Source organism: Chiloscyllium punctatum, chromosome 10, assembly GCF_047496795.1.
Source record: "Chiloscyllium punctatum isolate Juve2018m chromosome 10, sChiPun1.3, whole genome shotgun sequence".
Lineage (NCBI taxonomy): Eukaryota > Metazoa > Chordata > Chondrichthyes > Orectolobiformes > Hemiscylliidae > Chiloscyllium > Chiloscyllium punctatum.
Window position 1 is genome coordinate 55752251 of NC_092748.1, and position 23327 is coordinate 55775577.

A 23327-nucleotide genomic window follows, 5' to 3' on the forward strand; every position below is an offset into this window, starting at 1 on the left:
CTTTCTCCTGCCTTGTACAGGTCCCTTTGAAATTTACCATTACGGTACCTGTTAATCAGATCTCTGCCTCTATCCTGTCATCCGTGTCACATTCCCTCGCCCTTTCATGGCTATTGATCTAATTATTTTGGATTCTGCTCTAATCTTTTTTGGTACTGCTAGCTTGATTTCAGTTCTTCTTAATTCAAGTGACCTTTCTGAGCCAACCCAACCTCATGTATTTTGTAGTCATCGTAGGGCTTTTGGCCTCTCTTTATTCCTGCCTTTTTGCCACTTGTTTCTGGGTTTTTTTCTCAGCCTGGCCAGTCTCTCTGGACTGTTCTGTTTGAGGGAGATATTTTGCTACAAAAACAAATCATTCAACAATGAAATATCTGTCCCTGATATTAACAAACTTAGGATTATCCTCATTGTTACCACAGCCATAATAAGTTCACTCTCTAAAGTTTAACAATCAGAGGTACCGCCACACCTTTTCTAATGAACGCTTTTATCAACACACTGGAATCGAATTTGCTTCCAGGTAGAAAAGTGTTCATTTGCTCCTATAGCAAGTTCTGTGAATATGTGGTGTCTCAGAGAATGCTAATTTATCTCTTGGGGTGTTTAAGTAAGTCAGTGGTCACCATTCCTTGAACATGAACTACTGACAGCCATCCTGGTTAGCTATCACATTAAGCAGACAGTGACCATCTTTAATGCTACAGACACTGGCCTTGCATCCTGAACCTCTGTAAGATGCCATTTAACAATGTTCCTTTGCATATCCTGGATTCCTGCAAAGGAGACACAGGCATTTTCCATTGTCTCCCATCCAGATTCCTTCTTTCAACAGTGAGGGACAGTACTGTTGTCTCTGCCTGGCTTCCCTTTTCTCTCCAGCTTATTTCAGATGTATTTACCTCATTTTTATGTCTCTCTAGTCTGTGAAAGGTTCCAGGTAAGCCAACCTGAGGTTTTTTTTTAAGATTACTTACAGTGTGGAAACAGGCCCTTCGGCCAAACAAGTCCAGACCGATCTGCCGAAGTGCAACCCACCCATACCCCTACATTTACCCCTTCACCTAACACTACGGGCAATTTAGCATGGTCAATTCACCTGATCTACACATCTTTGGACTGTGGAAGGAAACTGGAGCACCCGGAGGAAACCCACGCAGACACGGGGAAAATGTGCAAACTCCACACGGTCAGTTGCCTGAGGTGGGAATTGAACCCGGGTCTCTGGCGCTGTGAGGCAGCAATGCTAACCACTGTGCCACCGTGCCGCCCACATTATGTCTGTGTGTGATGTTTCATTGTTACTAACCAGAACGGCTGATTGTCTGGGCCCTGCTGCACTGCTTTTCTTCTACATACGTTATTGAGTTTTTGAACACGAAGGAGAATTACCTAACAAAAATTACCTAGTTTCAAGTGCCCTTATCCACTGGTCAAAAGCAAGCTGCTTAAAACATACAAATTGCAGAAATGCATGGTCAGGCCATTTCTTGAAAGTTGGAATTTTTGCTGGTATGCCTTTGGCACTAACAGCTATTCACTTATGGTGGGAGTAACTATGACTCTTATGGATGGGCCTCCCATAGGGTATTTGCCAGGCTGGTCATCTTTGTCACAGTTTCTACTTGTTTTTGCCTACCACACTGTCGGTTGTACCTCCCTGTTGGTTTTGCTGGAAACAGCAAAACAATTTGGCCATCAGACAAAGATCGGCCAAGAGAAAACAAAAAAATTAGACAGCTATGGATTCACATGGATTGAGATACCCAGCAGTGCTGAGTGTCAACCCATCAGAGCTTCCAGTGCAAGGTTGGAAAGTCCACATTGGAAGCATCCCACAGAAAAAAAATTTCCTTGCAGTTTCGTTTGTGGCAGCTAACTACAAAAAAGTTTATGCCACACAGGAGCCAGTAAGACCACCATGACTCAAGAAATCCACTTTCACACATACTGGGGAGACATAATCAAGTCCCAGGGATTTCATATTACAATACTTCCTTCATGGGGTCACGCCCAGAGGACTAGTTGCTCTGGCGAGTGCAGAAACTTATATGTTATGGAAGGGAATGTTGGAGGGGCCCAACTATCAGAGCATAATACCTTCACAGAAGTACAGTCCTTCTATAACAATAACTATACAAATGCAGACAAAATTAACATGTTGGTGTAGAAGCAGCAGATGTGACCATGTACATACAGCCGGTCATTATGGAGCCAATTTGTGACCAAACAGACGTGAAAGAAATTTTGAGTCCTTACCCCATCAATGAATTATTCTGCGAATTACTCTTTGCAACAATTGGCACTTTTCATGACCATTTGATGAAAAAGCTCCAAATTAAGAACACAAGAACCTGATGATCTTGGTATGAATGAAGTGGTGAATATGGTTCAATAGCATGTCATTATGCTAAACATAATGGTAGAGGCCCAGTTAAGCAATCAGAGTCCCACAACTGTTCTATGTGCGAATTAACATTTATATCAAAATTTGGTCTAGGCTAGCATGAACACTATAAACACACTGCAATCCATAATCAAGAGTGCTTAAAGGCAGCTAGAAATGAATCAAAACTGGAAAGAAGAGGTTATAAATGGGCGAGGGGTGAAACCCATCTACTTTTCCAGTTAGAACAACAATTTGCAGAATACCTCAGCAAATTTTCAGATTATATACCACATGTCATAGGTTACCTATACGATAGCCCAGCCACCAATGTCTGACGGGACTGATAAGATACTTTGGAGATGGTTCCTCGTGAGGATACAAAGACGCAGGAGGGAAAGATCCAAGTACAGAAAATGACTATTCGCTTGCCAGCTGATACCTCTAATACTGGGGCATTGATGACCAACTCTCTCAGGCTGAAGAATTATTAAAAAAGAAAGGCGATCCTGAGGTCTGACCACTGGGTTAGGGCTGACAGAATGTAACACAAACCTCTTAAAAGCTGGAGACAATTTGTACAGCGTAAATCCCAAGTCAAGAGAACGTGACTTAAAAAAATCTAAGCAATACCTTGGGAAGAAGGGTAAGGATGCTAAAGGCTGATGGGCCATGAAATGGGCAAGATTTAGAGAAGCTCAAATACTTTATAAGAAGGACAGATGCCAGTTAGTCTGACACATAATGGAGGCTCCTTCCACATCTTGTGTCCTCTCTCAAAAAAGGAACTTGAAGCTAATTTCACACTTAAAATGTCAGTGCCTGATCATAAGGTTTGCAAAATATTTAGAACAGAGAAATGATGGAGAACTAATGTGTCCCACAGATGCGTAAGAAGTTAATATTGCCTTCTGACTCCAAGAGTATGCCAGACCCAGATGGAATGAAACTACATGACATCCAAGATATCCAATCTAAAGATGCCGCCTGCCTCTCTGACTTTATTCTCTTTACAGAATCCAAGGTTCCCTCAAGAAGAGTAGAATCGTCTCAAATACGAAAAGCGAAGATGAGGAACACATTAGAAATACAGATAACTGGAGGTCCATTACAATTGATTCCATCTTACTTCATATATTCACTAAAATCACGGAGAAAATATTTGGCTCTCTTGTTGGTATTAATCTCAGACAGAAAGGGACTTTAGTAGCAACTCTAGATTGTAATGAAAACAGAGCAATCCTGGATAATATCATCCAAATAGCCAAAAGAAACAAGAGGGATCTCAAAAACACAATAGGACACTGAATATTAACTCGGGTGTTTCACTGAGTGCTCTTACCAAATCTTTTTTACATTGAATCAATGACCTCCATGCCCTAAAAACACAACAATCGTTGAAGGAAATTATTTAAACATTATCTCAATAAAAATCAACAGAGGACTAAAGCATAGAGGTTTACAATCTCTTATACTGTTTAACATCACTTTGGATCCACTTTTATGCACTCTGGAGGATACTGGGTCAGAAGTAACACTGTTTTCAGTGAGGAAAGAATAAATTGCTCTGTCCTGGCTTGTGCAGATAACACTACCCTGCTGAACAATTCATATACTGCTATGAGTCATACTTTCAAGATTATCCAGAATTTCTGTGAGAATACTCAATTTATAGTATTAAAATAAGCTACGAAACAAAGAAAGGTTGCCAATGAAGTTAGTTGGTAACATTGCCCCTCCACTGAAATGCCATATCATCTATAAAATTTGAGAGGTGCTTGCTTATAGGCTGTAATAATCAATAATCTATATGTGATTAACATATTTCAAAATTATTTTTTCTTTTTATTAATTACCTTTATGCTTATTAAGAAGCTGGAGGCCAGTACAATGTCGATTATCAGTTTCATTCATTTGAGTAGTGTCTTGATGGGAATATACAGCAGTGAAATCGAACTCTGTTTTACCATCCCACCAGCCTTGATCTTTTGCATAACTCCTCAGTTCTGGATGCTCTTTATTAATCTTTGTTGTTATGGAAAGCTGATTGGAAATATTTCGCATTTCTTCTACATATAAGAACAAAAAATGACAAATAATGCAGATTAACATTATCTAAAAGTGCATATCATAGTTTTAAAGTTCCTTTCTAATGACAATTTTATAATTATGGCTTTAGACCAGGTAATCATAGTAATCGTAATAAAGCCAGCATCAGCAAAATTAGACTTGCTAACTTTTTTAAAAAATAATTTAACGGAATGATAGCATTACACAGATAGGCCAACATTTATTGCCAATCTGTCCACTAAGAGTTAACCACATTGCTGTGGGTCTAGAGTCACATGTTGGCCAGATTTTGATAAATTCCAATTTTTTGTATTGAATTCAAATGCCAACATCTACTGTGGCAGAATTTGAACCTGGGTCCCCAGAACGTTATTTGGTCTCATAATTAAGAGTCCAGCAATAATACCACTAGACCATCGGCTCCTCTTCATTAATCTTGATCTAAAACAAAACGTTATTTTAATGTAGGTTGGGATTTTCTGCAGCAGCAGAATTCTGGAGAAGTAAATTCCCTATCATGTTCCCAAATGATTGGATATTCTATCAATATCCTTAAATATACTGACCAATATATGAGCTGAAGTATTATAGTAACATTAAAGGTGCAAATTACACAAGACCAAAACAGACATTTGTTAATTACTACTAGCAGCAGATGTAGGGAAGAGACTTCAGTGTTATCATCCAAAACGTCTGTGCTATTGACTGCAGGCCAATTGATTCAATTGGCAATTGGGAAAGAAGCTTTTCAGTGACAACAGTTTTGGATAAGAGGCAACAGAAAGAGTATCAAACCCACTTCATATTGTGAATTTGATGACAAGAAGGAGGATATTTGACCAGCAAAACTAATTTTTTAGCTGCTAGACCTCCTGTATCCCTAACCATCCATCTCTGGGACTGTACTCTGTACATCATCGCACTCTGACAAAATACGGCTGAATGGCCTTTACTTAGACAGCCAAATTACCAAGCATTTCATTCCTATGTTCTGCTGATACATTATCACAACACTATGACAAGAATAGTCTTAAGATATTCAAACCTTAAAAGCGACGCCTGTGTACCTAACATTTTGACACACCATTGCCCAACTCCAATTTGGAGGGAAGATCCCTAATGCCTAAACAATATTCAAAGGGCAAACTCAAGTTCAAAAATAAAAACAGCTCATATTTGAATTTCAATCCTTCAAAATGACTATGAAACCAACTGAAAGGATCAAAAGAAAATGCTGCTCTGCAGACAATTGCTTTTTCATCTTGGCCAGGCATTTTAATTTTTAAGTTATCAGAGACTATATCATGGATCTTACCCACACTTCCTTCACTTGCCGAAAACTTAATCAATTTCCAGCTGATTTCAGTTCAGATAAAAGGCAATTTAAAAAGCAGATAGAGAAAAATCAGGGAATTATAGACCAGTTAGTTTGACATTGGTGCTAGGGAAAATGCTACAGTCCATTTTAAAAGATGTAATAGTGGGAAAATAGTGCCCAGATCAGAATTGGCATAGATTTATGAAAGGGAAATCATGTTCGACAATTCCATTTTGAGGATGCAATTTGTAGAGTCAGTAAGTGGGAGTCAGTGAATGTGGACTACTTGGACTTTCAGAAAGCTTTTGATAAGGTTCCACAAAAGAGATTAGCACGCATAATTAAAGCACATGGGATTGAGATAGTATACTGACATGATACAGAACTGGTTAGCCGACAGGAAACAGAATAAGAATAAACAAGCCTTTTTCTGAAAGCTATTGACTAGTGGGGTACTGCGGGGACCACTGCTTGGAACTCAGCTATTCACAATATATAGATTTGATTTAGATAAGGGAACTATATAATATCTCCACTTCTGGAGATGACACAAAGCTGGGTGGGAGGGTGAACTGTGAAAAGAATGCAGAGATGCTTCAGTGTGATTTGGACATGTTGAGTGAACAAATAGATGGCAGATAAAGTTTTATGTGGATACCTGTGAGGTAATTCACTTTGCTGGAAAAAACAAAGCAAATTATTTTCTGAATAGTGACAGATTGGGAAAGGGGAAAGTGCAAGAAGACCTAGGCGCCCTTGTATACCAGATTCCGAGGGTAAGCATGCAGGCCCAGAAGATAGTGATGAACGTAAATGAAGTATGAAGTTCTTCAAAGCAAAGAAATGCCTGCTCCATGTTCAGGAGCAGGCATGTCTTCCTGCAATTGTTCAGGACCTTGGGAACACTAAATCTGGAATACTGTGTGCAGTTTTAGTCTCCTCATCTGAAGAAGGAGGTTCTGGTTATTTGAGCGCGTGCAATGAAAGACAACTAGACTGATTCCTGGAGTGACAGGGCTGACATATGAAGAGGGACTGGTTCAGTTAAAACTATATTCACTGGAGTTTAGAAGAATGAGTGAGGATCTCATAGAAACCTACGAAATTCTAAAAGATGCTGAAAATAAATTCTAAAACTGCTGTGTTTTCTGTTTTTATTTCAGATTTCCACATCTGCAGTATTTTGCTTTTGTATATTTCACATTTTGTGTTGAGAATTTTTTACTTATGGCTCTTAGCTAGACTTTTTTTTGTTGTTCCCACTAAAGTAATATTTAAGAAGATTAGTTTATTCTGAAAATTCTGATGCACATCACTTAAGTCATCCTTAAAGCAAGGAAAATAAAGATTATCAGAACTTAATTCAACAACTGGAGCTGTCTCAGGTCTTTAAACTTTAAAAGGCAAATGTTTATTATTATCAGACTGATAATGCATCTCTACTAACCTTCAACTTTTTCTGCAGCCCAATGTTTACCAACAGTCTCTAAAACCCAGGCTTCCTTCTTGTCAGCAATCAGAAAACTGTTGTCATGGGTAAATATGACTTCATCTTCCATACAATTTCCACCCTGACCATATTTCTCCAGCAGACCAGCAAGAACATCAACTGCTTCCTCAGCTGTTTGCGATCGTTCAAGGCCAAGTCTAGAAAAATGTACATAATTCAAATATAGGTGAATTTGCACAAGTTAAATAACGTTTGTAGTAACTTATCATCGCCATAGCTAAGATTCAAATCTGTCAACAATATAATGTATAAATATTCTAATACAAAAGACCTTAAAATTTTAAATGGGTAAAAGTAATATACAAAGTATTTACGATTTTACATATTTTAAGCCATAATGTTTTTAAAATAGCTAGAAAATTACAATAAAAGCAATTGTTCTCTACTAAACTTCAAAATGGAGACAGGAGTCCTGACAAATCAAATTGTTTAATCTCAAATTTGTCAAGATGCAAAAATGTTTTGCTGAATGCTAACCAAATTATAACCAAAGTGTTACAAATGAGCAAACAACACAAGAACAGTATGTCTACCACTATGCCTTTGAAACATTAACCAAGGACCTTTATTCAGAAGTGTTTGGATCTGTAATGCATTAATACCGTTAGTTCAATATTGTACACTTTAGTACACGCTGGATTAGTTGAGGTTGAATTTGGAATTGTTGCTCAAAAATAACAATGAACAGCATCTAGTAAAGCATTCCAAGGCACTTTATTGGAGAATAATCAACTAGTTTGATGGAATCCTTTAGTAATTTTAAGCAAGTTGTGCTTGGAAGCCAGCATGCTGTGAAAACATTACATTCAGGGTATATTGATTCCAAAGGTGGTACATTTGACTGTTTCAATATATTTCTTACAGGCAGGTCTGCCCAGAAATAGGACAGGGTTTACTGAAAAGTGGTCAACAGATCGCTCAGGGCAGTTTTAAGGTTACTAAAAATGAATTCAAAGATTACTGGCAGTTGAGACCATCACTCTCAGACTGAGAATAAGGGACAGAAGCAGACACCATGTTTGGAATGCTGCAGTTATCTGGATTGCTGGGAAGGCAGCTAAATCACACAAATTTTGTGTAGAGGCCTCCATGAGAAATCAAGAACACTTAGATGGCTCTGTGCTGTTGGAACTCAGAAAGATGTTGCAGAAGTAGTAAACAGCTAAGTATTGGAGTCAGTATACATAAGTAGTGCTAGAAACCCCTAATAAATTTATGTTGCATGACCTAGCAATACCCCTAGTAATGGGTATTTTCTTCAGTACGTGTCTAGGAGCTGCGGGCGATTGCTGAAGATGTTTACAAGGATGCAGTACACTTTCTCTCTCAGTCAGTAAGAGTTGAAGCTCACATATGAAAGCAATACTCTCCATATTTTTCTGTGAAATAGTTTGGGGAAAAAACGAAGTTTCAATATCAGAACTCCCAACTACTTCTGAGCTGAATCTAAAATCAATTCTCAGCAATTTACATTACTCTGCAGTGGTCACCTTTTGGATCTTATCAACAAGAATTCAAAATAACTGCGAGGAGTCAACTCATTTTTGGCATGTGAATTTGCTCTTTGACATCCGGGGTAATTTGTTTCCTTCTTGCCTATTTTTCTCATGCAAAGTCATGTATGTCTTTGTCTCACCTATACATGGCCGTACATGTGTTTTGGATTAAGGGAAATGTAATTTTATTTACATAGCAGATTAGTTTATAACCAGTTGGCTGTTTGTTCGAAGAATATGTTTACCTGTAGTAAATGTGTTATTTTGAATTTATTAAAAATCCAGGTGAAAGTTTCCTTTGTACTAGACATTAAACAGAGAAACAAATTGGCCATTTTGGTTACAGAATTAGACACTCACACTTTTATTATGGAATAGTGGAATTTGATTTCCAGTGCATTCCTCCTGTTACAGCCATAACAACTGCAGTCACCTGCCCTAACACCTCTCTCCTGCTGTCTAAAGCTCCAGACACTTGATCCATGTGAAGCACTGATTTAAGGGCAATTCTTTCAATTTCGTATTTTGTATTCACTGTTCACAATGAAGTCTCTTCTCCACTGCATAGATCAACCATAGATTAATATACATGTTTGCAGAACTCCTCTGCTCAATCCATAACTATGACACTGTTCTTCCAGTTGATTACCATCTTAATTCACTATTTGCTCACTTACATTTCTGCTCTCAGTCCAGCTCAGTGTTCCAGTGAAGTTCAACACAAGCCTGGAAACAGCACCACTTTCTAAAATTAAACACGGTATAGCTTCAAATCGATTTCAATAACTTCTGACCATAAATTCTATCCTTCAATTTGATTTTTTTTTGCTGGGATCCTATGTGCATTTTGTTTTTCTTATCGTTGCTTTCACACAAAGCTGGTCATTACCATGCTGTTAACACTGACTTTCACCAATGTTATATTTCTTTACAATGACTACCAATCCCTCTATCTTCTGTTCCATTACTCATTGTTACATAATCTCTCCTGTTCTCTTTTCCACCCCAATCCTTCCTTTTTCACCTACCTTCCCCTTCCCAACAATATAAAATTCATCACATTTCTACTTCTTTTCAGTTTCGCAGTTGAATTCAACTTGAAATGTTAACACTTTTTTTCTCTACAGTTAGTTGTAGAGCTATACAGCACAGAAACAGATCTTTCAGCCCATCAGTCTAAGCTGACCAACAAACACCAAACTACACTGCATTTACCTGCATTTGGTTCACAGCCTGCTATATTAAGTGCTTGTCCAGATGCTTCTTAAATGTTGTGAGAGTACTTGTCTCCACCACCCTCTGAGACAGTGCATTCTATATATCTACCACCCTCTGCATGAAAAAGGTTTTCCTTAGATCCCTTCTAAAACACTAGTTCCTCACTTTAAACTTATGCGCTCTAGTCTTAGTCATGTCTGCTACTGGAAAAAGATTCTCACAATCCATCCTGTCTTTGCCTCTTGTAACTTTGTACACCTCTGTCAGATTCTCCCATAGCCTCCTCAGCTCCAAGGAAGACAAACTCAGCTTATCCAGTCTCTCATCGTAACTGAGACTTTCAACCCAGGCAACATCCTAGTGAACTTCCTCTGCACCCTTTCCACTGCAAACATATGCTTCCAATAGTGTGGCAACCAGAATACTGCACATAGAAAACCATTTGTGGCTTAACCAATGTTTTATAACATTGTAGCAAGACTTCTTTGCTCCTATATTCTACATCCCATCTAATGAAGACATGCATCCCACATACCTTCTTCAATACCCTATCTACCTGTGCTGACACCTTCAGGGATCTATGGACTTGTATACCAAGGTCCCTTTGTTCCTCAGTACTCCCTAGGCACTTACCATTCATTACATATATTATTAAGGAAGGATATACATTTTGATGCAAAATGCATCACCTCACACTTATCAGGATTAAATTCCATCTGTCATTGCTCTGCCCAATTTAACAGCTCATCAATATCAGATTGTATTCTGAGACCATCCTCCTTGCTATTAGCAACACTACCAATTTTTGTGTCATCTGAAAACTTACTAATTATACCTTTGATATTCACATCCAAATTTTTCATGATCATAACAAATAGCAAGGGTGTCACGGACTTCAAATCACAAAAATAACTTTTCATCACCACCTTTTGTCTCCTATTTGCAAATCAATTTTGGCTCTAGTTTGCCAACTTGCCTTGGATCCCTTGGGCTCTTAGTTTTTCGACCAGTTTTCCATGTAAGGCTTTGTCAAAGGCTTTACTGAAGTCCATTTAAACTATATCAATTGCACTATCTTCATCAATTCAGTCAACTTTTCAAAAAACTCAATTAAAAGGCAGGATCTCCCTCCAACAAATCCATGATCAATCCCTGCCTTTAAAGTGTGATTAATCTAGTCACTCAGAATGTTTTCTAATAATTTCAACACCCACCATTGGCATCAGGCTGACTGGTCTGCAATTACCTGGCTTATTAAACATGGCATATAGTTACTGCCAGACTGGAGATTTCTCTGGCAATGTTTGCATTCATTTCATTTGAACAGATCTGCAAAACTTTGCTTTTTTTTCTCTTGCTTATTGCGTTGGATTTGCGTGTCACTGGCAAGCCATGCATTTTCTGCCCTTCCTTAAATTATCTTAAAAATAGTTAAGAATCAACCACATTGGGTGGGTCTGGAGGTCAGAGTGGATAAAGATGGCAAATTTCCATTCCTAAGGAATATTAGAGAAACAGGTTTTTTTTAAAACAATCAAATATAATTTAATTTATTGATTTCAGCAATGGGGTCAGAGGAACATAAGCCTTAGAAGAAGTTATAGGCCATTTGGCCCCTCAAACCTGCTCCACTAATCAATAAAATCATAGTTGATTTGGTTATGGACTTACGTCCACTTACTTGTCTGCAAATGTAACAATCAACTCCCTTGTTGATCAAAAATCTATCTAATTCAGCCTTGAATATATCTAAATATGCAGCTCCCCTCCTTTGGAGGAAGAGAATTCCACATCTTAACAATCTTGAGAGGAAAAAAATCCTCAACTCTGGCTTAAAAGACCTCTTGTTCTTAAACAATATGCCCTACTTAGTCTGTACCAAAAAAGGAAACATCATCTACTATTCACCCTATCTTCTCCTAAGATGTTATATATTTCAATAAGATCAACTCTCATTCTTCCAAACCCCAATGGGTATTGGCCTAAACTTTCAACCTATCTTTATAAGATAAGCTCTTTATTATTCCAGGGACGAGGTGAATGAACCTTCTCTGAACTACTTCTAAGGTAATGATATATTTTTCCAAATTAGGAGACAAAAATTGTGTACAGTAGTCTCGATGCAGTCTGAGCAATAATGTACATTGCTGAAGTTAAAAAAAACTTACCTACTTTTATATCCCATCTTCTCTACAATAAAGGGCAACATTCCATTTGCCTTCCTAGTCACTTAGTACACTGCTTTATGTAGTCAAATACCAGGACATCCAGATCCCTCTGTACACCAATTTCATCAACCTCTCTCTATTTACACAATCTATTTCTTTTGTATTCTTCCAGTTAAAAAGAACAAATTTACATTTGACCAAGCTAATCTCACCTGCCAAATGTCCATCATTTAACCTGCCTGTATCCTGTTACAGGCTCTCTACTTCCTCTTGACAACTTATATTCCTTCCTACCTTAGTGTCATTAGCAAATTTAATTACCATTCATTCAATACTTTCATCCAAATAATTGACATGGATTGTAAATAGTTGAGGATATAGCACTGATCCCTGTGGCACTCCACTAGTGACAGCTTGCCAACCTGAAGAATACACATTCATCCTTACTCTCTGTCTCTTGTTGCTGACTAATCTTTTATCTACGCTAAGTCAGTCAAAAACAATGCCATTAGATGCATCTCAGATAACTGTTCCGCCCAAAAACTCATAGATTACTGAACACATTGAAAAAAGAAACTTCTAAAGAGGGCATTTTCAAACCAGATACAGTTTAAGTATGGTCATAATACCAGTCTTGTGCTTTGGTTTATTGACTAATTTGGTTTATCAATTATAAATAAATTAGTTTTAATAGTTACAAGCAGTAAAGCATATTTATCTGATCATACAGTATTTACTACTTTACAAAGAAGATAGCAAAACAATGTTACCTGAACACTTATTCTACAATTTAAATCATTATTAGTCCTATGGCATAACATGAAGACATAATTCATGGTACTTATAATAGAAGTCACTTTATTAGGAGAGTCGGATGATATATGGGAGCTACATATTGCCTTGAGCACAATGAACTCAAGTTGCTTCAAGCAAAAATATATCTAGCAATTACTATAACTAGATCTCCAAACACAAATATACAAATATCCTCAGATAAAAATACTTTCATGGATCACAAATTGATCTGGTGATATTTGGTATATCTATCATGATCTATTCTACCCCAAGCTGTACCAAAAAGTCAGATTTATTCAGGATGCATAATTCTGAAGGATTCACCTAAGCCCTCTGATTAGTCTCTCCCCACATTCACATTGCTGAGTCCAGGTTGACACAATCATTTCTGAGCTAACGTCAAAACTGCACAGGTGTTGACAACATGGATTTTGTCACTCCTGGGAACTGAAGTCGCACTAGAGCACAAATAGGGAACAAGGAGGAAGCACTGAGTTTGACTCAACACTAGGAACCCAAAAATGCCTGGTGTTCTGGAGAATTGTAGCAAAAAGCCACTATCTTGGAGACATAGTTGTAAGAACTGCAGTAAACAACAGTATGAATTTCAAGTGGGGACACAAACCTTGGAGGGAGCAAGATGACTGACTGAATAATTCAAACCTTTCTGGAAGACAGAGGCATAACAGGCAACAACAGGAATTTCTGCAGGAAATATATTCAGCTACCTTAAAAAAATGTATCAGTCAACTTGTAGTAAAATAAATTAAGACAAACCTGACTAAATCCATGCCCAGAAGGGCTTCTTTGTCACTGGGTTTTTCTTTTCCCCAGACTGCTTCATTGCCAATGCATACTCCATGTTCATTTGCTCCCATTTCAGCGCCCCATAACCAAGATGGACGGCTAAGAACAACAGCATGTGTCTTTCCAACTTGATCGATCTTTATATATGTGCACTAGAGTGCAAATGAAATTATCTTAACTTGTCATATCTTCTCACAGCATGACAGTATGGAATAGACAAAATAATTGATGAATGATTTTATATTCTGGTAGCATTATTTTAAAAAAAATTTCACTAAAATATTTGCATAAATTAATCGAGACATTTAATTCTTAAGATAGCTTTGTAAAAGTGCCAGCCCAGTAGAACATAATCCACTTTTTAAGGTTAGATACAAAAAATAACAATGCAGAGAAACTTTGTGATGTTGCGCAATGCAAGATCAGACAATCATGGATTCAAGTGCATCTAGTCACATTTCGTGCAAATATTGAAAAATTAATCTCCACACATTAAAGAAAGTAAGATTCCTGTCTGTTATTCTATTGATCCACATTGTTAAATATATCTCATACCACAGTAGTTTATGACTCATTATCTCTGTATTGTAATTTTTGGAGAAAATTTAGAAAATTCCAAGTTACTCTTCATTGGGAATGTTATTCAATCTAGGATGTGGGGTAATGTCAAAAAGAGATAAATGTGTGACTGTGCGTAAAGACAGCACAGAGATTCAGGACTCTGTGTAGAGAACCTTCAAGTTCCGAATTCTATCCAATAGATGATTACTATTGAAACAGTACAAGATACAATGACAGCAACTCAGTTAAAGGTGGTCCTGAACAACATTATTCATATGAAATGTAAATGCTGAAATAAACTGTCTGGTGTAAATTACCTGTTTCATGTCAGAACCGATATTATTTCTATATTATTACCTATGCAAAACTACAAAGCAATGAAAAGGAATAAAACACAGACAGGCTACCTTGTCCTGGGATTATCATTGATTTCCAACAACCATAAACATCTTCCTTTGTCCTCGGTGTGCCTCCAACCAATACAGTTTTGTCCTGATTCCCACTGATGAAGATGGGTACCTCAGAGGGAGGCCAAGATGGATCATCCACTGGACACCTCTGGGCTAAAGATGGTTGAAATCGCTCTGGCCTTGTCTTTTGTACAGTGTTTGCTGGGGATCCACCATCATTAAAGATAAGATATCTATGGTACTTAATCTTCTAGTTAGATGTTATTTGTGACTGCAGAGCTTTAATCTGATCTGTTGATCTTTGAATATCTTGGGCAATGTGCAGTATTGCTGCTACACGAGGTTGGTTCCTGATTTTTATTCACATTTGATTCTGCTTTTCTACACTCCTCATTGAACTTGAGTTGGTCCCTTCACTTGATAGCAATTACACAGTGATTGATAATGACAAGCCATGAGATGACATATTGTGATTGAATATAATTCTGCTGTTATTCCCCCCCCCCCCCATAATGCCTCAAGGGTGCCCAGTTTTGAGCTGATAGATCTTTTATAGTACATGTGAGCAAATAGATTAATTCAGCTCTGTGATCCTCATAATTACATGTCCTGGAACTGGACATATGGGCTTGAACTTAGGGGGAACTTGGGAGAGGGAAGCTGCAAAGGTTTAGCTCGAATTATGTCTACACACACAGTGATAGACCACCAAGGAAGACAACAGAAGCAGTTTGATAAATTGAACATATTTTAGGAAGCAGCCAGTTTGAAAGGAAATAGATTTTGGGAAGAGCCAGTGAAGAGTCCTGAAGAAGGGTTACACCCGAAATGTTAACTTCTCCACCTCCTGATGCTGCCTGGCTTGCAGTATTCTTTCAGCCTCCTGCTCATCTACTTGGGAAGAGCCAGACAGACGACACCATATTTTCTAGTCCTGTACATTCCTAGGCTTTTGCATCTTTTCTAAATGGTGTGAGGTTGCAGAGCTCCGAAATGCAGAGATATCTGAATGTTCAAGTGCACAAATTACTAATGATTCACATGCATGTACAGCAAGTAATCAGGAAAGCTAATAGAATGCTATGAGGGGAATTCAGTGCAAGGGTAGGGAGGTGGTGCTTCAGTTAAGTAGGGCAATTGAGAGACCACATCTGGAGTACTGTGTACAGTACTCAGCACCATATGTACAGAACAATATTAATGGATGGGAAGAGGTTCAGAGAAGATTTATGAGACTTATATCTGGAATGAGCAGATTGCCTTTTGAGGAAAAAGCCTGGATTTGGAATTTAGAAGAGTTAGAGGTGACTTAATCGAAACATATAAGATTCTGAGGAGATGTGACCAGGTTTATGTCGAAAGGATGTTTCCTCTTATGGGAGTATCTAGAACTGAGGATCATAGTTTGAAAATAAGGGGTTGCCCATTTAAGACAGAGATGAGGAAAGTTTTTGTTTCTCTGAGAAGGGTGATCATCTTTGGAATTACCTTCCTCAAAAGGCAATCGATGCATAACCCATCTTTATGTTTCAGGCAGAGATAGATAGATTCTTGATTACCCAGGGAATGAATAATCAGGAATACGCAGGAGTCTAGAGTTGAGGTTAAAATCAGATCAGCCATGGTCTTATTGAATTGTGGAGCTGCTCAAAGGGCTGAGTGCCCTTTTCTTGTTCCTTGTTCATCTGTTTACTTATGAAAATACATAGCTAAATGTAATATTTTTTAAAACATATATGATCAATACTATGGTTCTGTTAAGAGTAATAACATTCAGAGAAAACACTCCTGATAAATATTAGCTGGCTGTTGGAAAGCTAAATGTAAAACAAACACTTCAATAGAGAACAACGAAAGTCTTCCATAACTATTTGTATCACATACATTTTTAAATTTGGGTTAGTATGACATAATGAATTTCTGATCGAAAGGGATATAAATGTCTCACCTCAACCTGATCTCCTTGTTGATAGGTTGCCCTAGGAAAGAATACAACTTCCTGGACTTCATCCGAAGGCCTGTTTGAGTTCTTTCCAAAAATAATCTGATTATCAACTGTTGCTTGAGGTAAAGCCACAAACGTGTGACAAGACATTGAAGGATATACGTTTCTGAAAGCTGTACTGTGGAAATGAATTACAAAATAAAAAAACTAAAGTACTATTCACTGCAAAACAAAAACCCTTTTCCTTCTGAAGGTTTCACTTGAATGGAACCTCTTTCAACAAAATGGAGTCAATACATGTTGCTAAGTTGAAATCCCCAATATTAATTCTGCACCAGTTTGGTACAGGGACACACTTAACAGGAGTAAAAACTTTAGAATGAAATCTGGATTAGTGGTGCTGGAAAAGCACAGCAGTTCAGGCAGCATCTGCAGTCATTGTTTTCACCTTTTAGAATGAAATTGTCAGGGGTCGGGGGGGTGGCAGAGTTTCTCCAAATGTTCGCAGTTTTTACAAGCCCTGGACTTCATTTAGGTGAGCACTGGAACCACAAGTTTCTTTTTGATTCAAAGTGGGCATCTGGTACAGCGCCACATCTGCTCCCAGGAGGACCAGTTCCACCACAGAACAAACCAGATGGCCTCCTTTTTTAGAGACTGCAATTTCCCTTCCCACGTGATTAAAGATGCCCTCCAACGCATCTCGTCCACATCCCACACCTCTGCCCTCAGAACCCACCCCTCCAACCATAACAAGAACAGAACACCCCTGGTGCTCACCTTCCACCCTACCAACCTTCGCATAAACCAAATCATCTGCCGACATTTCCGCCACCTCCAAACAGACCCCACCACTAGGGATATATTTCCCTCCCCACCCCTTTCCGCCTTCCGCAAATACCTTTCCCTCCGTGACTACCCGGTCGGGTCCACGCCCCTCTACAACACACCATCCCATCCTGGCACCTTCCCCTGCCACTGCAGGAATTGCAAAACCTGCACCCACACCTCCTCCCTCACCTCCATCCAAGGCCCTAAAGGAGCCTTCCACATCCATCAAAGTTTTACCTGCACATCCACCAATATCATTTATTGTATTCGTTGCTCCCGGTGCGGTCTCCTCTACATTGGGGAGACTGGTCACTTCCTAGCAGAGCACTTTAGGGAGCATCTCTGGGACACCCACACAGATCAACCACACCGTCCTGTGGCCCAACATTTCAACTCCCCCTCCCACTCTACTGAGGACATGAAGATCCTGGGCCTCCTTCACCGCCGCTCCCTCACCATCAGACGCCTGGAGGAAGAACGCCTCATCTTCCGCCTTGGAACACTTCAACCCCAGGGCATCAATGTGGACTTCAACAGCTTCCTCATTTTCCCGTTCCCCCACCTCACCCTAGTTCCAAACTTCCAGCTCAGTACTGTCCCCATGTCCTGTCCTACCTGCCTATCTCCTTTTCCACCTACCCACTCCACCCTCCGACCCCAACCTATCACCTTCATCCACTCCCCCATTCATCTATTGTACTCTATGCTACTTTCTCTCCACCCCTCCTCTCACTTATCTCTCCACCCTTCAGGCTCTCTGTCTGTATTCCTGATGAGGGGCTTTTTTTCTGAACCGGTCGATTTTCCTGCTCCTCGGATGCTGCCTGAACTGCTGTGCTTTTCCAGCACCACTCTAATCTAGAATCTGGTTTCCAGCATCTGCACTCATTCATTGTTTTTACCGATCTTGTACAGCGACAACACCGACGGAATTATAATTTAACAGAACTGCAGCACTCGGGTTGGTCTTGGCGGAAATAGACTCCGTCCCAATGTCACTCGATCTCCTCTCAATTAAAACAGAATTCAGTAGGGAAACTGAATCTTGAAATTTGATAAACGCACGTGGATTTTTAAAAAATGTATAACAGCAGTGTCCCTGGCGAGGGCCTTGGATTAGTATCTGAAAGCGACTGTTTTCTGATACTCCCTCAGTTTACACGGACTGCCCGGATTTTGACAACACCAACATGATCAGGTTTTCTCTGGGAACTGAAACTGAATCTGAATCTGGACGTTAATTTGTTTCTCTTCCAGTCTCATGGTGGGACCGTCCCGTTATCACTTCCGGGGCATTTCAGTCCCACTTTAACAACATTCTTGTGTTTGGGGGATTGGCGGAACCGTCACTTTTCACGGGTTCACACGCCCGGTTTATCATCGGGAACCGCTTCCCGGGCACACTGTGTGTGTGTGTTGGTGTCAGGGCGGTGCTGCCCGGCGAGCCTTCACTCGGGCCCGAGGCCTGGGCCAGGAACAGGCCTCGCTTGATCCGTCCAGTACTCCCCCCACCCCCACCCCCACCTCGGTTCTGTTAGTCATCCCGGGGCAAACACCCCCGACCCGGCTCCCGGCAACATGGGCAAGTCATTCGCCAACTTCATGTGCAAGAAGGATTTCCACCCGGCCTCGAAATCCAACATTAAGAAGGTGAGCGGCAGCTGGGGGCCTGCTCCAGACCGCGGGGCGGGGCGGGGGGGGGGGGGGTAAAGGGGACAAGAGGAGAGGAGGTGGACACGGTGATAACCCCACCCAGGGGGACAGGGTGATAATCCTTCTCCCCCCGGGCAGGATAGCCTTTCTCTCCCCCCCCCCCCCCCCCCCCCCCCACAGGCGGGTGATAATCTCCTCACACGGGGACAGGGTGAGAAGTACAACTATAACCACTCCCCCCACCCCATCCTCAGACGGGGAGACTGAGTGATAACCTTCCTCCAGGACATGCGGAACAGGCTGATAGGGAGGGCAGGGGGACCGCATGCATAGTTCATGTGGCTGCAGTTAGGGGGAAACTAACTGTCCTTCCCTGATGTCTTTCTCACACTTGCTATTCTTAATGACCGTAACATTTAATGATCAATAATTGGTATCATAAATGTGAACGTGTATCATTCAGTCAGTAGCTTTAGAAATGTCAACACTACAGTTGGCCAATGTAGTTCTGAGGTAATAGGATGGAATTCTGTGAACAGCAAACAGACCAAAGTCTGAACATGCACTGCAGTTGGACCTGAGGAGATATTTGGGTAGATGTTGCAGGGAACACTTGTGCTGCAAAAGGATGAATCAAACTATCTCTCTTTGAACTCAATGGCAATACTATCATTTGAGTCACTAGCAGTAATGTTCTGGGTACCACAATTGATTAGAAACTTGACTAGATTAGCCATATGAATACTGTGGCTACCAGAGCAGGTCAGAGCATAGGAGTTCTACAGAAGATCAGTTATCTCCTGAATCCCCAAAGTATGTCCACTAGTCTTCAAGACAGATGTCAGCAGTGGTGGAATACTTTGCCTGGATGAATGCAACTCCAACAACATCCATGAAGCTCAACATATCCAGAACAAAGCAGCCTCCTTTATTGGCATTCCAACTATCGTTTTGAACATTCACTTCCTCCACATTGATGCAGTTTGGCAGTAGTGTGTACCATGTACAAAATACACTACAGTAACTTTTACAAGGTTTAATTGATAGCACATTACAAACCTGTGACCTGCTTTCAGATCACCGTCGAAAGCCCAATGCAAAACTCACCCCCAAGTTTCCACAACCACACCCCCCCCGCTCCCCCCCCCCCAAACCCCACCAAAACTAGTCACCCTACACTACCTGTCATTGTGTCCTTGGCAAGATCTTGACCTTACCATTAATATTTCTTTCCTGTGAGGCTAGAAGCCCATTTCAAGTCAACATACCCTGATGTCTATTACCAATACCTTACTTGTGGGTGGGTGATCGGGTCCTATTTAAACTGTAAATATGAAGAAAATGGAGCTGCGAGTTGGGGAAGGAAAGAGAAACTAGAACTGCAGGATAAGGTGCTAATGATGACCATAATTATTTGATTTGATTTATTGTCATGTGTATTTTGTTACAAAATATAGTGAAAAGTGTTGTATACTGTCACTACTCTCCAGCGCCATCTTTAAACACAAAAATAAATCAAAACATGGAATGTAAAGGCAGAAAAATAAAAAAAACTGTTCAACTTTATAGTCCTACTTGTTAAGTGCTCCACCGTGGATCCTGTGGCGAGACATGCTGCTGCCATTGCACCACTCTTTGACGCTATCTCACCTCCACTGAGCCCTTGCCAATGCAGATGCCACTCCACTAACCTAAACTGACTCTGCCACCACCATGAGCCTGCTTCGGGCCCACCTCACCGATGCAACTGCTGCTGCTGATGCTGCTGGGTCTTGTACTTGGTCCAAATTTGCCTCTTCCACTGTCTCCGTGAATTTGTGCCGGACGCAGGTGCTGTTGGGTATGCAGCAAATTCAGCGTAAGCATAGGGATTTATTGCAAATGTAGCTTCCTGATACGGTGCAGTATTGTCAAGTATTTTAACTCCCCTTTTGGAAGTGCAGTGTTTTATAAACTCAATATGACCCAGAAATAGTAAGTGACAACCCTTTGTATAGGGACACGTTTTTAAGTGTCTGCCAGCTGCTCTGAATTTCCTCATCAGCTTTATAAGAGGCAGTTCCTACAATACCTCCAATTTAAAATTCTTCCTCATATGGCCTCCATTCCTAATCATTTCTTTAAACTTCTACAATCAAAAAATTTCTTGCACACTGCAGGATCTTGTACTTACCAGCCATCAGGGTTTTTGCCTTCATCTACACGGGTTCCTTTGGAATTAAACATATGTCACACTTTGGTTTTCTCCCTCCTCTAACTAGCCATAAAACACATCAATTTGTCCAGACGTTTGGTCATTGTTCATAACTATTTCTTCTCTGTGCTGAGTGTGTCTTTTTCCATGTACATGAAGTGTAGAGGGAGGTTTTTATCATCAGAATTGCTACTGAAATGGAAACTGTTTTTGCTGTTACCTATCTTCAGTATACATATCTTCTGGATGGTTTGTAACATTATTACTCATATCTTAGTCAATGTAATTATAACCTATGTTTTATGTTTTTGTCTAATACTATTAGATGGCTGTCTCTATCAACCCAGTGAGTGTGCTATTATAGTTTTAGTTTTTGAAATTAGGATTTATTTGAATATGTACTTATGAAATATATTGCTTTATAGTTTTGGATCTGGAGGTTTCAAGGACTAAGTTTGTTCAGTAACATAAAACCATAATGTTATATATATTATTCACAACCTTGGGATATAGAGAAATATAACAATTAAATATTGCAAGGGCTCACTAAATAAATCACTTGATATTCTGCTTATATTTTAGTGATGCTGGTTAGAGATATATCTTGACCAGGACTGTAGGCGAACTCTCTTAATGTTCTGTGAGATTGTTTATGTCTACTTGAGGAGACAGTTTAGATCTTTGCTTCACACCATAGTTATCAGAACAGAAGTGTTGTGTTGTTTATAGAAGTGTAACTTTATATCTTTTTTTTCAGGTATGGATGGCAGAACAAAAAATTTCATATGAGAAAAAGAAACAAGAAGAACTAATGCAACAATATGTAAAAGAGCAAGAAGTATATGATAACAGGTTTGAATTTGTATCCATTGTATTGTTTTTGATTTCTTGATAGTTAACTCAAATTGTTAACTTGCACTATTAAGCCTGGGTTTTCCACCTGTCTTTCTATCTGCATTTCCTCACTCCTGCAAACTGTTGCCATTTCCACCATCCCCAATAGACTTCCCCACCACCCAGTTTCCCCAACTCGATTCAGCTGATTTTCTGTGGATAATTTTCTGGGAAAGATGGGCATAGAAAGTTGGGACCAGTGCCTTATTTTGAAATAGAATAAACCTAAGTCTCAGATTTTTTACTGAAAAAAAATGTTGCTGCAAGATTTTACACATTAAAACAGAAGAACAAGCGTCAAACATGGCAAATATTAAATACCTTTTAATTACCAAAACTCTAAAATGCCAATCAAAATATGTTAAACTTTAATTAAAGGACAAATTATAAATCACACATTAAATGGCAAATACGATTTCTGCTATAATAAGGATTTTGTTAGCATGAATTCTCTGTAATGCAATTGATGAATTGGGGACACTGTTTCTAAAGCATGAACTTTTAAAATAGGTTTTGGCTGTAATGTGATTAGATTCCCTACAGTGTGGAAACAGGCCCTTCTGCCCAACAGGTCCACACTGACCCTCCGAAGAGTAACCCATTTCCGTCTGACAAATGCACTAACACTATGGGCAATTTAGCATGGGCAATTCACCTGACCACATCTTTGGACTGTGGGAGGAAACCGGAGCATCCGGAGGAAACCCATGCAGACACGGGGAGAATATGCAAACTCCACACAGACAGTCACCCAAGGCTGGAATTGAACCCAGGTCCCTGGCGCTGTAAGGCAGCAGTGCTAACCATTGAGCCACCATGCCTTCCTTTACAACTCCAACACTTCAAGCACTGTTTCTAAAGTGCGGTTTTTCTATAATGCGAGGTTGCACAAGACCGCAATCATCCAGTTATAGGAGAACTGCCTGTACAACTGAGACAGATCTTACAACTCTGCTTGTACTATTTGCTACTTACCATGTATGCCATCGCTCATGGTAACATAGTCCAAATTTCATCACAAAAACAAACTGAGATATATTTCTGTCTGTACAATTGAGATATATTTCTCTC

At 39.7% G+C, this 23327-nt stretch overlaps 2 protein-coding genes across 4 annotated transcripts in view; one reads left to right on the forward strand and one right to left on the reverse strand.

Annotated features, from left to right (window-relative positions):
• Nucleotides 1–18748, reverse strand: part of scrn3 (secernin 3) — a 28400-nt gene extending 9652 nt beyond the window's left edge. The window contains exons 1-5 of one of the 3 annotated variants that reach the window (XM_072579192.1): nt 18581–18748; nt 16688–16862; nt 13739–13920; nt 7222–7421; nt 4243–4455 (exon numbers count right to left, since the gene is read on the reverse strand). In XM_072579192.1, the coding sequence (XP_072435293.1) occupies nt 4243–4455; nt 7222–7421; nt 13739–13920; nt 16688–16834 (742 nt within the window). In that variant the 5' untranslated portion in view covers nt 16835–16862; nt 18581–18748. Of the gene's footprint in view, nt 1–4242; nt 4456–7221; nt 7422–13738; nt 13957–16687; nt 16863–18417 lie in introns of those variants that run through there. The other 2 variants (XM_072579193.1, XM_072579194.1) reach the window with 2 other exon arrangements.
• A 67-nt stretch (nt 18749–18815) lies between these two features.
• Nucleotides 18816–23327, forward strand: part of cir1 (corepressor interacting with RBPJ, CIR1) — a 56139-nt gene continuing 51627 nt past the window's right edge. Inside the window, exons 1-2 of the mRNA XM_072579195.1 lie at nt 18816–19165; nt 22120–22214. Coding sequence (XP_072435296.1) covers nt 19094–19165; nt 22120–22214 — 167 coding nt within the window. The 5' untranslated portion in view covers nt 18816–19093. The remainder of the gene's footprint in view (nt 19166–22119; nt 22215–23327) is intronic.